At 37.1% G+C, this 13,131-nt stretch overlaps 1 protein-coding gene across 7 annotated transcripts in view; it reads right to left on the bottom strand.

Annotated features, from left to right (window-relative positions):
- lmo7b (LIM domain 7b) overlaps nucleotides 1-3,593 on the bottom strand; it is a 36,738-nt gene extending 33,145 nt beyond the window's left edge. For 6 of the 7 annotated variants that reach the window (XM_037754282.1, XM_037754332.1, XM_037754310.1 and 3 more), the window contains exons 1-2: nucleotides 3,516-3,593; nucleotides 3,216-3,294 (exon numbers count right to left, since the gene is read on the bottom strand). In XM_037754282.1, coding sequence (XP_037610210.1) covers nucleotides 3,216-3,284 — 69 coding nt within the window. In that variant the 5' untranslated portion in view covers nucleotides 3,285-3,294; nucleotides 3,516-3,593. The remainder of the gene's footprint in view (nucleotides 1-3,215; nucleotides 3,295-3,515) is intronic. The other variant, XM_037754292.1, reaches the window with a different exon arrangement.
- Between the last annotated feature and the right edge of the window lie 9,538 nt (nucleotides 3,594-13,131).

Here is a 13,131-nt window from a genome sequence, read left to right as displayed (position 1 = left end):
GGCTTTGTAATGAGGACATAAAAATGGGGCTATTAAGGTTCAGCTCCATAACTAACAGAGGGCCCCAAAAGGCTATTCTTCTCACTAATTAGTCCCCCCAGGAATCCACAATCACAATTCATTTTGGGTAGAAGTGGGCACCGGGCACCGAGCGGAGGCTTCTCACAGACAAAGCAGTGCCAGGTTAACACAATAAAACACAATCATGTGGTTAAGATACTGTCTGTTCTACAGCAACACAGCTTTAATTGGTCATTTCAATAAACAACTGTCCCTATGAAACCACAGATGCAATGGATTTTTCAAACATATGTTCTTGAGTGTGACTTGCAAACTCCTCTAGAAAGCTTCATCTGTTTAAATGTCCCAAATCCAAAAGGATCAAACGAGGCAATTATCTCAACTGGGAGGAAAATACAGGCATCATTACTAAATCCATGTGATCCAGTTCTAACAGGGAGCCTAATGTAGAACAATGGGACATTTAGAGCTGCAATTAAAAGTTGATTCTGCAACTATTTTGATAATCAAATTATAAATGATACTTTTAAACTTTTACTTTTTAAGCAAAAAGGCCAAACATTTGTTAGTTCCAGCTTCTCAAATGTGAAGATATGAAGCTTTTCTGTGTCACACAAAGTAAACCGGATATCTTTGGATTTTGGACTATTGATCGGAGAAAACCATACACCGTATACAAGAAGTGGACGTATCACTGTGAAGTCACCCATTGGTTTGTGGACTGCTGTTTTGAAGCTTCGAGTTAAGTATTTTGGCCGTCGCCATCTTATTTTTTTACAACTAGGAGTGACATGAGAGAACGCTGAATAAGACATTTGCAGGTGACCAATTAACTTTCATGAACTGAAAACACACTGTGAAAGGGTTAAAGTTGTAAGACAAAAACACAAACAACTCCCAGACCGGACAACGCCGTGGTAGCGACCTGTCAGTCACAAGGTAGCCACGCCCTAAAGCATCCCCTGCTTTATGGTCTATTTGACTCTAAATGGGATCATAATTTACAAAATGAACATCATGCTGTATTGAAGAAGACTTGAAACTAGCGATAAAGACCATAAACTCCTGTTTACAATGTTTACTGAGGTAATAAATCAAGTAAGAAGTAGGCTCATTTTCTCTTTGACGTCTAATTAAATCATTTTTGCAACCAGAGGAGTCGCCCCCTGCTGGCTGTTAGAAAGAATGCGAGTTTAAGGCACTTCAGCATTGGCTTCACTTCTCAGACCCGGAGGTTTCCCACTGGATTACACTGTTTCTATCTTGTAGCCGATAGAACAATGTAACATATAGAACTGCAATGATAGGTTGATTAATCTGCAACTATTTTGATAATCAAAAAATCATTTTAATCAAGCAAAAAAAAATTTAAGCAAAAATGCCGATCGTGTTTGTTCCAGCTTCTCAAATTTGAGGATATGAAGCTTTTCTGTGTCACACATGAGTAAACGGGATACTTTTTGATTTTGCACTGTTGATCAGATAAAACGAGACATTTGAAGATCTCACCTTGCGGCGTTTTTCACCATTTTATGATATTTTATAGACAAAGGATTAATTGGGCAAATAATTGGCAGATGAATTGATAATAGAAATAAGTGTGAGTTGCAGTCCTAGGTAAATAAGATAAATTGCACTACATTTAGGAGATGAAGTCCTGTGGTTAAGGAGATGGCAGCCACTATTATAAAACAGAAGAACACCTCCTCATAAATTGGACTGTGCTGCTCCTGTTTCACCAGACACTAAATGACCTGTTTACATAATGTGGAAGAGGCCAATCCATTCTTATTTCTTCTCCAGTCCAGAAGGGACTGAGCAAATATTGACATGTTAATCGCCGCTTGTACTGTGCTAATGATAAACACCAACCATTTCTGGACACTTGAATGCATGGAAGCTTATTATCCTGCAACGTGTTACACCGCATATTAGTGCAAACACATTCCTGATGTTGTTTGGCACGAGACGGAGGGTTTATGACAGCATTTACAGTACCATTTCCTTAAAAGCAGCATTCGTTGCTTCCCTCCAATCTCTCTCTCACACACACACACACACACACCTCATCACTGCTCATCCATCCTTTCATCCGTCAGTGCAGGAAAATAGACGGGTAAAATTGGCATGGGCTTACTGCCAAGTGCGCTCTGGGCAGGATTCTCATAATGATCCACTCAGACACAATTGACATTAATGGTCCCATTTAGAGTTGGTCAACATTCACTGCCTGCAGTCTACAAGTTGTATGCATTGGTTATGATTTAAGGATTACAACTTCAACAATGTTTGGGCAGCAGCAGCAGCCGCCTGTAACAACCTAGAAAATGCCTTGCTATAAAAACCACATTCTCCACCACAATGTGTGCATGCAATAACCAGCCTACAGCACATCTCAGTGGACAGACAGTAAAGAACAAACCACCACACAGTGTTAAGGCCTTTCTCTTAAACGTTACATAATTACCTTCCTTCCATGTGCATTTCTCTCTGAGGCTCCTGCAGTCAAATCATGTTTTATCTGTGCAAACCACAGAGGAGCCTCACACAGGGCTCTCTGTGTCAGGACGCTTATCTTGGCATATTTTGCATTTGAACTCAAAGATAAGTCTGTAAATTTAGGTTTATGAGTGTTGAGTCGAGAGTCGTTTGAAATGTGAGTTAAAGTCCTGATGATGCAAACAATGCACAAGTGGGTTTTCATGGCTGAAGTGTCTGCCAATGACTAACAGAAAACATTTCCTGTCTCAACAAGGGGTTAAATGACTGACTGGGCAAATCTTCATGGCTGAGGAGGGCAAGGCATGTTTTAAAAAAATTACTAAAAAAAATAAATAATAATAAAATAATCCTGGTGGCTAACCTCAACAACCATGAGGGGTTGCAGTTTGATGCATTGTTAATTTAGTTTTTTTTTATTTTAGGCAATTTTTGTTTGTTTGGGTTTTTTTTTTCTCTTCTTTTAATTTTTAATTTAATTTTTCTAAAACATGTTTTTAATGTGATTTTTTTAAATGTGCTATATGTCTTGTTATATATTATGTTTTTGTTGTGTGTGTGTTTGTGGACCCCAGGAGCAGTATCTGCATGCTACCCTGGTGGTGGTAGCTAATTGTGATCCGAATAAACAATAACGAATGAATAAAAGGAGCACAAATACAAAAATAAAAGACAGATGAAAGTGAAGCATGTACCTCAATCCAGCGTTGAGCCTCGTTGAAGGCGTCTGCACAGCTGACACTGGTCTGCTGGCGCCACTCCATCGTTTCTCTCCTGGACAAGCAAACAACACACAACTGTGATGAAATGAAATGAAATGAAATGAAATGAAAGGCTAAAAACAGGTCACATTCTGTTCAACTCATTCATTATGGAGCCACCACGACATCAACCACCACCGAGCCTATCAAATAAGTTCAATTAATGTCGACAAACATGAGATAAAAATGCAATTTGATTAAAAAGATGCACATGTTTTTAACCAGCTCAGTCACCTTGTGCTGTGTAGCTGCTCACCGGTGAGAGTTCTCCTCTAATTGACAGATAGTTTATCAGTAGACACTTCTGCAACCGACTTTCCATCACTGACAAGTTCCTCTTATTGGTTAAAGTGGAGAGGAAAGTCTCCTCCCACACTGAGAACTACAGGCAAAGTTTTAGAGGTGAAGTGAAAGCGAGAGGAACAATAGAGAGGAAGATCTGCAGTGTCCTCGACCCTCTGGTGGCCTGTTGCTGTGAGACACTGTGCTACTATCTATTTATTTTTCATTCATTTATTTATTTTATCCATCTTTTTTTTTTTTTTTTGCTCTCCATTTTATTTGATCCATATTTCATTTTATTTTATTTTTTTATAAGAAAAGAAAAAAAATATACATATAATTTATAAAAGAAAAAAAAATCTAAGCTTTATCTAAGCATCTTTCAAACTCTTAGGAAATTCATAGTGCCCTACACAAGGCGAGGAAATGCATTAGAACAAAAAAAAAACACAGGAAAAAACTGAAAACAAATAGATAAACATTGAGATAAATTGGAATAAAAATGGACAAAAATAGTAGACCACGAATATAGTTAGGGCAGCAATAAGTTGCCCCAAATTATAAAAATATTTTGTCAATGGTCTGTTTATTGTCAATACTGTATATACTGCTCCTATTTTGATACTTCCTTCTATTTAAATGTTTCATATTTTGTTACACTTTGTTTAACTCTTTTTTCTTACTGTGTTAGCTGATGCATCTTGTTTTTTGCACTTGTTTTTATCCCCTTTGCTGCTGTACACTGCAAATTTCCCCACTGACGGACTAATAAAGGAATATCTTATCTTATCTTAAAAATGCAATAGAGAAATTAATCAATCGACATATATGAAATGAGGCATCACTTCACAGAAGTCTGACCTGACCTAATTTTGTGAGAGTATAACCTTTAGTTAATCTTCCAATCTATTGTGTAACGCATCGACATTTCTTTGAAGTTCTCTTATGCAGTTAAGTGTATGAAGGAAGGAACTGCAAGAAACCCTGTTAAGTTAAACCTGCAGTATAGGCAGACGTCTGATCTCACAGTATACCATTATGGCATGTGACGTGTGAGAAGAAGCCTTATGTAACCTGTTAACATCAGAGGATGACGAGCATTTAAATGGCAAATGTGTAAAATAACGTGTTTATATAGACTGCAGATAAAGAAACAACCTGTCTCTTCTTCATGTCTTCCATATCTCCTCTATCCTTCCCTGTAAACAGCAGCCTGAATGATAACGTATGCAAAACATGACAGTGTTTTTCAAGTGTAGCTCTCTTCACTCTCCTGCCTTTTTGGTATTGAAGTGATGAAAGATGGCCTGTGACAATTTAATTTTCACACATATATCACTGCATAGAAAATTGTTTTTCTTTTGTATTCTTTTTACACATTTGAAAGCGGGGCATAATAAGAGTCTGGTGCGTAGGCCTCATCTCGTATTACAGCACATGCTCCTTCCAATCCAATTTCCTGCCAAATGCCCAAAGAGGTGCACTATATGGGGAACAAGGTCGGTGATGGAATCACACAATTTAAAAGTAAAATGAGGTGCAGAGGTGTAGGACACTGTAGAAAATTTAATGAGACGCCTATTAAAAGCACAGAGAACATTATGGGAATCAATAATCTTAACAGACTTTCAACTTATTATCTTAACCAGGGAAATTAAAAGATAATTTCCTGCACCATCTGGTCGTATTATTACTCCAACAGAACAACAGGAATGAACTTTTTTTTGCTTCAATTCTGAATCCTCTGGCTCACTTTTGTAAAGTATTAAGAGTGAGTGTGTCCTCGTTGTCCTGAAATTTTATTGAAGCGGTTCAAAACATCTTTAAAAATACATCCAAGGACACGTCCACAGACACTCTTTAACCTTTTTCCATTTAGATCTGAAAACAGGAGGAAATTTAGAAGCAGTAGGCTGCCGTTGAAGAAACATTTTTCCTTTTTCAGCACATTTGAGTTTAACTGTGCTATCAAAGTGCAAAAGGTTCTGTTCACCCCTTTTGATATCTGCTTCAATCATCTTAGCTTGTTGGTGTATTCATGTCATGATCGTGACCACAGCTCTGTCTTCTGCGTGTCTCTTTCCAAACCGAAGGAAATAGTACTCCACCATCCCTGCACATGTGATGCTAATTGATCTTGAAACTGAAGAGTGGCGCACTCGAGAAAACAGATTGATGCTCATCATCTTTATTACAGGAACGAGGGTTTGTTGCACATACTGATCTGCTGCTGATTAGATGAGCAGAGAGATTAGTCAGTATGTCAGCCCAGCAGCTCATAGACTAAACAATAGCACTGCTCCCGTGACGATCATTTAAACTCTGTACATAATATGATCTGAGGTGTGTTTATTATGTTTATTATGTCTCTTCAAGATGTCAGATAGATAGGTAGATATATAGATAGATAGATAGATAGATAGATAGATAGATAGATTGATAGATAGATAGATTAAAAAGATGTAGAAGTCTGTTATGTAATAATCTAGAGTTAAGAAAACATACTGTAATAGATATATATGTAATGAAAATAATGTTTATTCATTTTATTTTCCTTTCTTCTACCATGCAGTGCTATGTCTGTCATTTCTGTCCAGGCAGCCGTCTTGCATTATCTTATCTCTTAGAGAAGGAACAAGACTAACAATAAGCATGCAAAAAGGGGGGAACAGAAAACAACAGGGCAGAGATGAAATGCATTTCATTTCATTTGGGCCAAGTTTTCCTATGAATACATCAGCTTATCAGAGCTGAGGAATTTATCTGTTGCATTTATTTCTGACTGCCAGTAGGTGCTGCTGTAACTCTGCATGTGCGTGCATCATTTGGAGGGTGGGGGTCGTGGGGGGGTTGATGGCTCAGTACTGGGTGAGGAGACTGAGTGAAATGGGCAGTGACGACAATCTGATTTGCCTTCACATGAAGCAGTTGTTTCCCATATTTCCCATTTGTCGGCTCCCCTGGGTCCAGTCCAGTGTGAGGAGAGTGATGCGATGCTGCTTAGAATACCCAGTTTTCAATTACACCCACTATCACTACTGTTATCAACAGCAGCAACATCAACCGCTAATCTCCTTTCCATTATTTTCCAGATGGAATTTGAATTGAAAACCAAGAGCTTTGGACTGAAACTCTCAACACTATGAGAGATATGTTTTGAATAGAGATGTCTATTTACTTATCTTGATCACACTGACAGCCAAGACATTTCTGCCACCACTTGGGTTGCTGCACAATGTGTTCATAGTCTTTGCATTAAAAAAAAAAAAAAGTTTGATATTATGGTAGTTAAGCATAATTATGAAATCAAGCATTAATGTAGGTTACCTTTTACTGGGTTATACTTTAAAGTTGTATTAAATGAAAAAAATATTTAAATATATTGCACATTTTCAACATTTAGCCTATGTATGAATTCTGCTGTTAGAGAGTGTTTATTATTTTATAACCCCCCTGGTACCCTCAAATTTACTAACATCTTTTACACAGCAAAAACGCAAACTCTTACCAAGTACTAGTAAATCTCATAACTCTTAATATGAGACAAAATCACCTAACAAGCAACATTTCAGCGAGATATCGGGACATAGTTTTTGATGATTCATCTCAAATATCTTATTAAGTGAAAAAATACCACTTTTGAACATTACAGGCTTATAATGACACAAACCCTTCCTAATACTAGTGAAATATAGCTCAAAATGAGTTTCCCCAGCTGATTTCAAGATCTCTTTTTATCTTGAAAGGCCTAAATATTACGTCTTATGTAAATAAATCTTACTATGCAATTTTTCACTTGTTCCATGAGATGTTTTTTTTACTTATTACAAGCAATAACACCCTGTATTCTTGTATCCTTGGGGTTCGACCCTAGCAAGTGAAACCTCCAATGGCAGGTTAAGGCCCAAAATATTATAGAAATACATGTTGTAATGCAAGATAATAGGAGGGATTTATAAACATTTGTTAATTCATTATCATATGTAAAACTGTATGTATGTCCCCAAATTAGGGACACTACAAAACATTATATTGGTAAAATATAGACAGAGTAAAGCCAATGATATATAACAGTTTTAGTTCTCTCTCTCTCTCTTTTTAATGCTTTTCAATTGCATCTTATAGAAATGAGCAATGTTTCTGTTCAGTGTATTTCTCCAACAATTAAACAATACAGTATGCTGCACCATTAGCTTCAGCCCAACCCCCCTCACTGTGGCATCATCTGATATGTCTGTCCGCGTAGCCAAAGTACTCTCTGTACTGTATTATATGAGCTATTTTACACAATGAGTGAGAGCCATGTAGTAATGTTATACTCGGTGCACAGACTGCATTAGTGGATCATTAAGGGTCACGCTTCTCAATGAGATCATTAGCTGGAGGGCTCGCCTACGGTGCTCCTCTGTGAACTGCATAAAGGGCGGACGGAGAGGCTAACGTCCACTATAGTAAAGTACATGGTCATGGTCATTGTTTACATGTTACATTATCCAGATAATCATGCATGCTAAAACAGAATTTGCATATCTATATGTGCAGCCTATGGATGCATGAAGATATGAACATTATGCAGGTATATGCACTCTTACTTACCTGTTGCCTTTCTTTCCTATGCTTAAAAAAACCACAGAGGAAAATAAAGTTATTTTGCTGTACGTATAACTGTTATTGTGCCATGCAGAGGCAAGTGAGTCCAATAATTTCTCTGTGTTGAAGGATGGAGAGAGGGATCAGCTCCCAACAGCTAAAATGTTATCATCTTGTCATTATGGAGCATGATTATGACCATAACTATGAGTAAATAGCATGTGTGTGTGGCATAAAGTGGACTTTAAAAAAGGTGGAAATTGAAGCCATACACTGTAGCGACAATTGGGGCTTATTGGCTGTTAAGAACTGCTTTCCCGCTGTTATCCTTTTATAGATAGCCTAATATAACAAGGGTTTTCACATCAACACAACAGGTTTAAAGCTGCAATTTGCATCTTTCAGGGACTTTGAGCCAGCATGCCACCAGTACATTTCTCCATAATGTCAACTAAACCATGAATGATATTTATAAAGGATGCAGTGTGTTACAGACACATCCCAAAAGGAAAAAAAGGAAAAGAAAAATAATGAATTTTCCTTAATTGTTCCTTTGCAGCCTTAAAGCACGGGCTTATTCACCTCCACTGCCCTCTCCTCCCCAGTGCCTGGTGTGTGTTGTCCCTGCCAAGGTCTGAAACATTATCACAACAGGATGTGGGCTGGGATAACACTGAGAGTGCTTCCTCTGCAGTGCCAGTCACCTGGGAGATTCTTCAATTATTGCATTTTAATGTAACTTCTGAGCTGCGCTGCAACTCAAAGGAGCCAAAGGAGAGGGGGCAACATGGGCATTAGACTTGTGGGAAAAAGCTAAATTGATCGTGTTTTGCCTTCCTGATTGCCTTCAAAGTGGTTTTGTTGCATTGTCTGTTCACATGTAAGGAATAGCACTCTCTGCTAATGTATGCATATATTACAAAGTTGGGTCCAATCCAGCGGAAATTGTACATTGCTGTTCAAGGGGCATTTAGAGTCACTGATTACTATTCATCACATTAAAAATAATGAGAGGGTAGTTTGGATATATCACTCTTCAAGCAGCTTCCATGCAAACAATTAAGAAAATACAAAATAAAAGCTTAAATTACGCATTCCAAGCAACTGGCCGCGTGGGAGTGTGCACTATTAGCCTCAAAACTGTTCTCCCTGAAGCTGAACTGATTGTCTGACTACTTTTGTGGATATCGTTTTGTTATAGCTTATTAAACTTTTTATTGCGGCTATGATGATGTCTATGATGATCACCTCTGATGCATGACCAATTTGAATCAGGTATTTTGACCACAGGAACAATTCAAGTGTGTTTTGGGAGGTTTTTACCTTGAGAGATCTTAAGAAGAAAATGAGCTTTTAAGCCTTTAAGAAATGCACCAAACTACCAGCTCAAAGAAGTACAACTTTATTGTAGACTCACACTCACACTGCTGTGATGTTTCATCCTGACGTGTAACATTTTGATCTGTCTCCATGCTCAAGGTGCTACATTTCCAAGGTTATACATTTAAAATCCTGTTATTTTGCTGCTATTTCATTGTGAATATAGGTCTAACAGATCAAGATTGCCTGTAAGGATTAGTCAGATAGTATTTTTTTTTGTATAAATATATAGGCTATAATTATTGTCAGCTGATAGGTGCTGCATTGCTCTGTTTACTTTGTGTGTTTCTTATTCGTATTTTATTTTTTCAATTCAAGTTTTTTTTAATAATCATTTATTATTCTTAATTTTATGAGGTCCACTGCAAGTACAGCTTCTGTCTTCTGTCTTTATTGTTTTAACTGTTGTACAATATAGACCAGTGTGCCAACTAAAATAAACAATAGCATTGCATTTCAAACATTTATCAAAACATGTTCACTGTATGAAAAAATAATTCCCAAACATAATAAAAATCAGTGGACAAACAAAGTGGCAGGTTAAATGTGACTCAGTCCTTTTTGTTACTCAGATGTGGCACAGATACAAAATATTATAAAATAATAATAAAAAAATAGTTTTACAGAAAGGACGAAGAAGAAAGCGAGGAGTTTCCTGGCAGATAGCGCTCATCCTCTCTCCAGCCAGTTTGAACTTTTGAGCTCCGGGAGACGCTATAGAGTCCCTCTGGCAAAAACAAATGTGTTTAAAAGTGCCATTAATATTCTTAATTCAACAAAATGACTGAATAGATCTAAGCCAATGACACTGACATGAACTGTTTGAATGGGTAACATAACGCGTATATGCAAATGTTTTCATCCATGCATCCAAATGGAGGAAAATTAAACCCCTATTTTCAGTTTTCAAAAGGGGACCTTGTGGACAATCATCTCAGTGCTTTAAGACTAATGAAAGAAACGCCATGCAAAGTGTCTCCTCAGAGCTTATGAAGAACTGAACATATATAATGATGACCCCTAGAGCTACTATGGAAGAGTGCAGTCTTATTGTTATTTATTCATTTATTTATGCATTTCTTTTTTTGTGCCTTGAATTATTTTCTGCCCTCTTTTATTTTTATTATTTTATTTTTTATAATTTAAGTTATCTTTCCTATCCAATTTAGCCTTGTATGTTAGAAGTATTGAGTTTAGATTATCTTCAATAAAATAAATAAATAAATAATAAAAAGTTGCAATGTGGCTTCCAGCCTTTAATGGCCTTGAGCAGCAGAGCAGCAGTTAAACCAACCAGCGAGGAAGAAAGCACGCGCCATCTTGGATTTCAGGGTTGAGGTGAGAGTTACTACCTGTGTGTTTGTTCAGCACCTGTTATCTACTTCACTCCTCTGCCTCTATAATGTTAGTGGTTGTTTATATAATAGTTTGAAATAATGTCAGAGGGTTTGAAGCTAAAAGGGGCCCTGCAGCTTAAGTTATAAACGCTCAAAAGCCAGCTAAGCTGCCATAACCACTGCTACAGGTGAGAAACGCAGGACCAACCAGGTGTTGCAGAGTAAAATGAGGATTATTTTTTACTCTGGCTGAAGACAAGAGGTGGAAAACTGTTCCTGAGGGATTTATCTAAAGGTTTGCCTCTGTCAGGGGTTTACAGTCAAGCCTGGAGAGACACAGGAACAAGCAGAGATATTGGAGAAGTTGAGGGATAATCCTGGATCCTCCTGACCTGTTGTGCCAATATCTGAGAGGGAGAGGCAGCTAAAAGTAAGTAAGTCAACTTTATGCATTGTATTAGTGTGCTGTGAACATGCTGTGGATGTGTGTGTTGAAACAGGTTGTCTTGGGTTGATTGTTGACCAGCATTTGAGTTGTGAATACTGATCCAAACACACTGAAACTATTAGTTTCAGTGTGTTTGGATTAAGTCATTGTTGGCTGGTTAGAATTAGTTGATAGTTTATTTTTCTTATAGTTCAAGTTTGCAGTGTTGTCAATTGATGAACATAATTTTTATTGTGGGGTTGTTCATGTTTTGTATTTGCTTGTGTCTTAACCGTAGTGTGATTGAGTACTGTTAACCAGCCTGCATGTTGTTTTTAACTGAATCAGGCTCCATGCCTGTGATTATAGTATTTGGGTAGTTTAAGTTCTCTATTTCTAGTGAATTTCTGCTATTTGTTTTATTTAGACTGGTATAAAAATGGGGACTTATTAAAATATAAGAAAGGTTTCAAGTATTTGAAGCTGTTGCAATTATACCATCACTTTTAAAATCTCCATAAAACACCATCTGAGTGGACAGAGACTTTACTATTCCATTATGATAAACACCCAAAGTTAAGACCGTATTCTTTTGTCTACAATTATTAAACTAATCAAAGAATAAAATGAGTAAAGCAAAATAATAAGAAACAATATTGTGTTATCAGCAGCCCAAAGTCATTTCAGAGAGTTATTGTCCTGACACAAGACTGGAGACTTGAAAAAGGTTTTATAAACCATCCTCTATCTTCCTTCCTTCATACCAGTAATTCATCTTCATTTTTACCTAGAAATGCAGTAATAAAAGTACAATCCATCCCATATGTATTGTACCAGTATTAAAGAATACTGTTTGTTGGTTTAGAGCTGTACATTAAATATTGGCAGATCTATAGCTGATTGTAGCTCTTTAATATTTGGCTGTTTAGCAGGAACTGCTTGAAACATGGCAATCCAGGATTGACTACCTTAAATAAAAATCCCTTGATTAAGTTCAAATGTCATGTCATTTGTACATAATCTTGGACATTAAAACTAAAATTCAATAATCAATATTATTTCTATTTCCGTTGTTGCAAATGCGCCATTAGTCTAAATTAAAATGAAAATGCCATCAACACATCATTCACAATGTACTTTTTATTTGCATTTTCAAATTGGCAGACATGGGAATTATGTCATCATCTCAAAGGTTATGTGATGCATCATGTTGGTGTGGTGGTGGTTGCTGTATCATTTTTGCTTTCAGCCTCCATCGCTGGAGTGCAATTCTGTGAATGTCAATCAAGTGCACTTTTCCAGTAAGTCCTGTGTAGTGCTGCCTCCATGTGGCGACACATGGTAACTAGGTGATGTTAGGCAGTCGTTACAGGGAAACTTTGCAGATTTTCAGCCAGCTTTGTATCGTTGCAATGTGGGTGGTATGTGCAAATGAACTTCTCGCCTTCCCTCCGTGTTAATGGCGCCCGGAGCTTCCCGCTCACCGGCCGGCGAGGGTTTTCGCGTCATCGACGCAAGGAACACACAACTCCTGATCATACTGCTTCTCCGAGGTGCATGTACGATCAAATACTGTAGTTAGTCTTTCCTCAGTATTGTTTTTTTTTTTATTGGTTCATTCAGCTGAACATATCGATGGACAGTCCTTTTTTACACATTATTCAAAATAAACACATGGCAATTTTGACAATGAGCCTTTAAACTTGGTTACTATTGTGACAAATATACTGTATTTACAGTTCAAAAATAAACTTCAGTATTAAAAGTGACATTTACAGTAACATTGACTATATGTGAATAATAATAATAATAATAATAATAATAATAATAATAA

This window comes from Sebastes umbrosus, chromosome 2 (genome assembly GCF_015220745.1).
Source record: "Sebastes umbrosus isolate fSebUmb1 chromosome 2, fSebUmb1.pri, whole genome shotgun sequence".
Classification (NCBI taxonomy): Eukaryota; Metazoa; Chordata; class Actinopteri; order Perciformes; family Sebastidae; genus Sebastes; species Sebastes umbrosus.
This window is presented reverse-complemented; position numbering and strand designations above follow the sequence as displayed.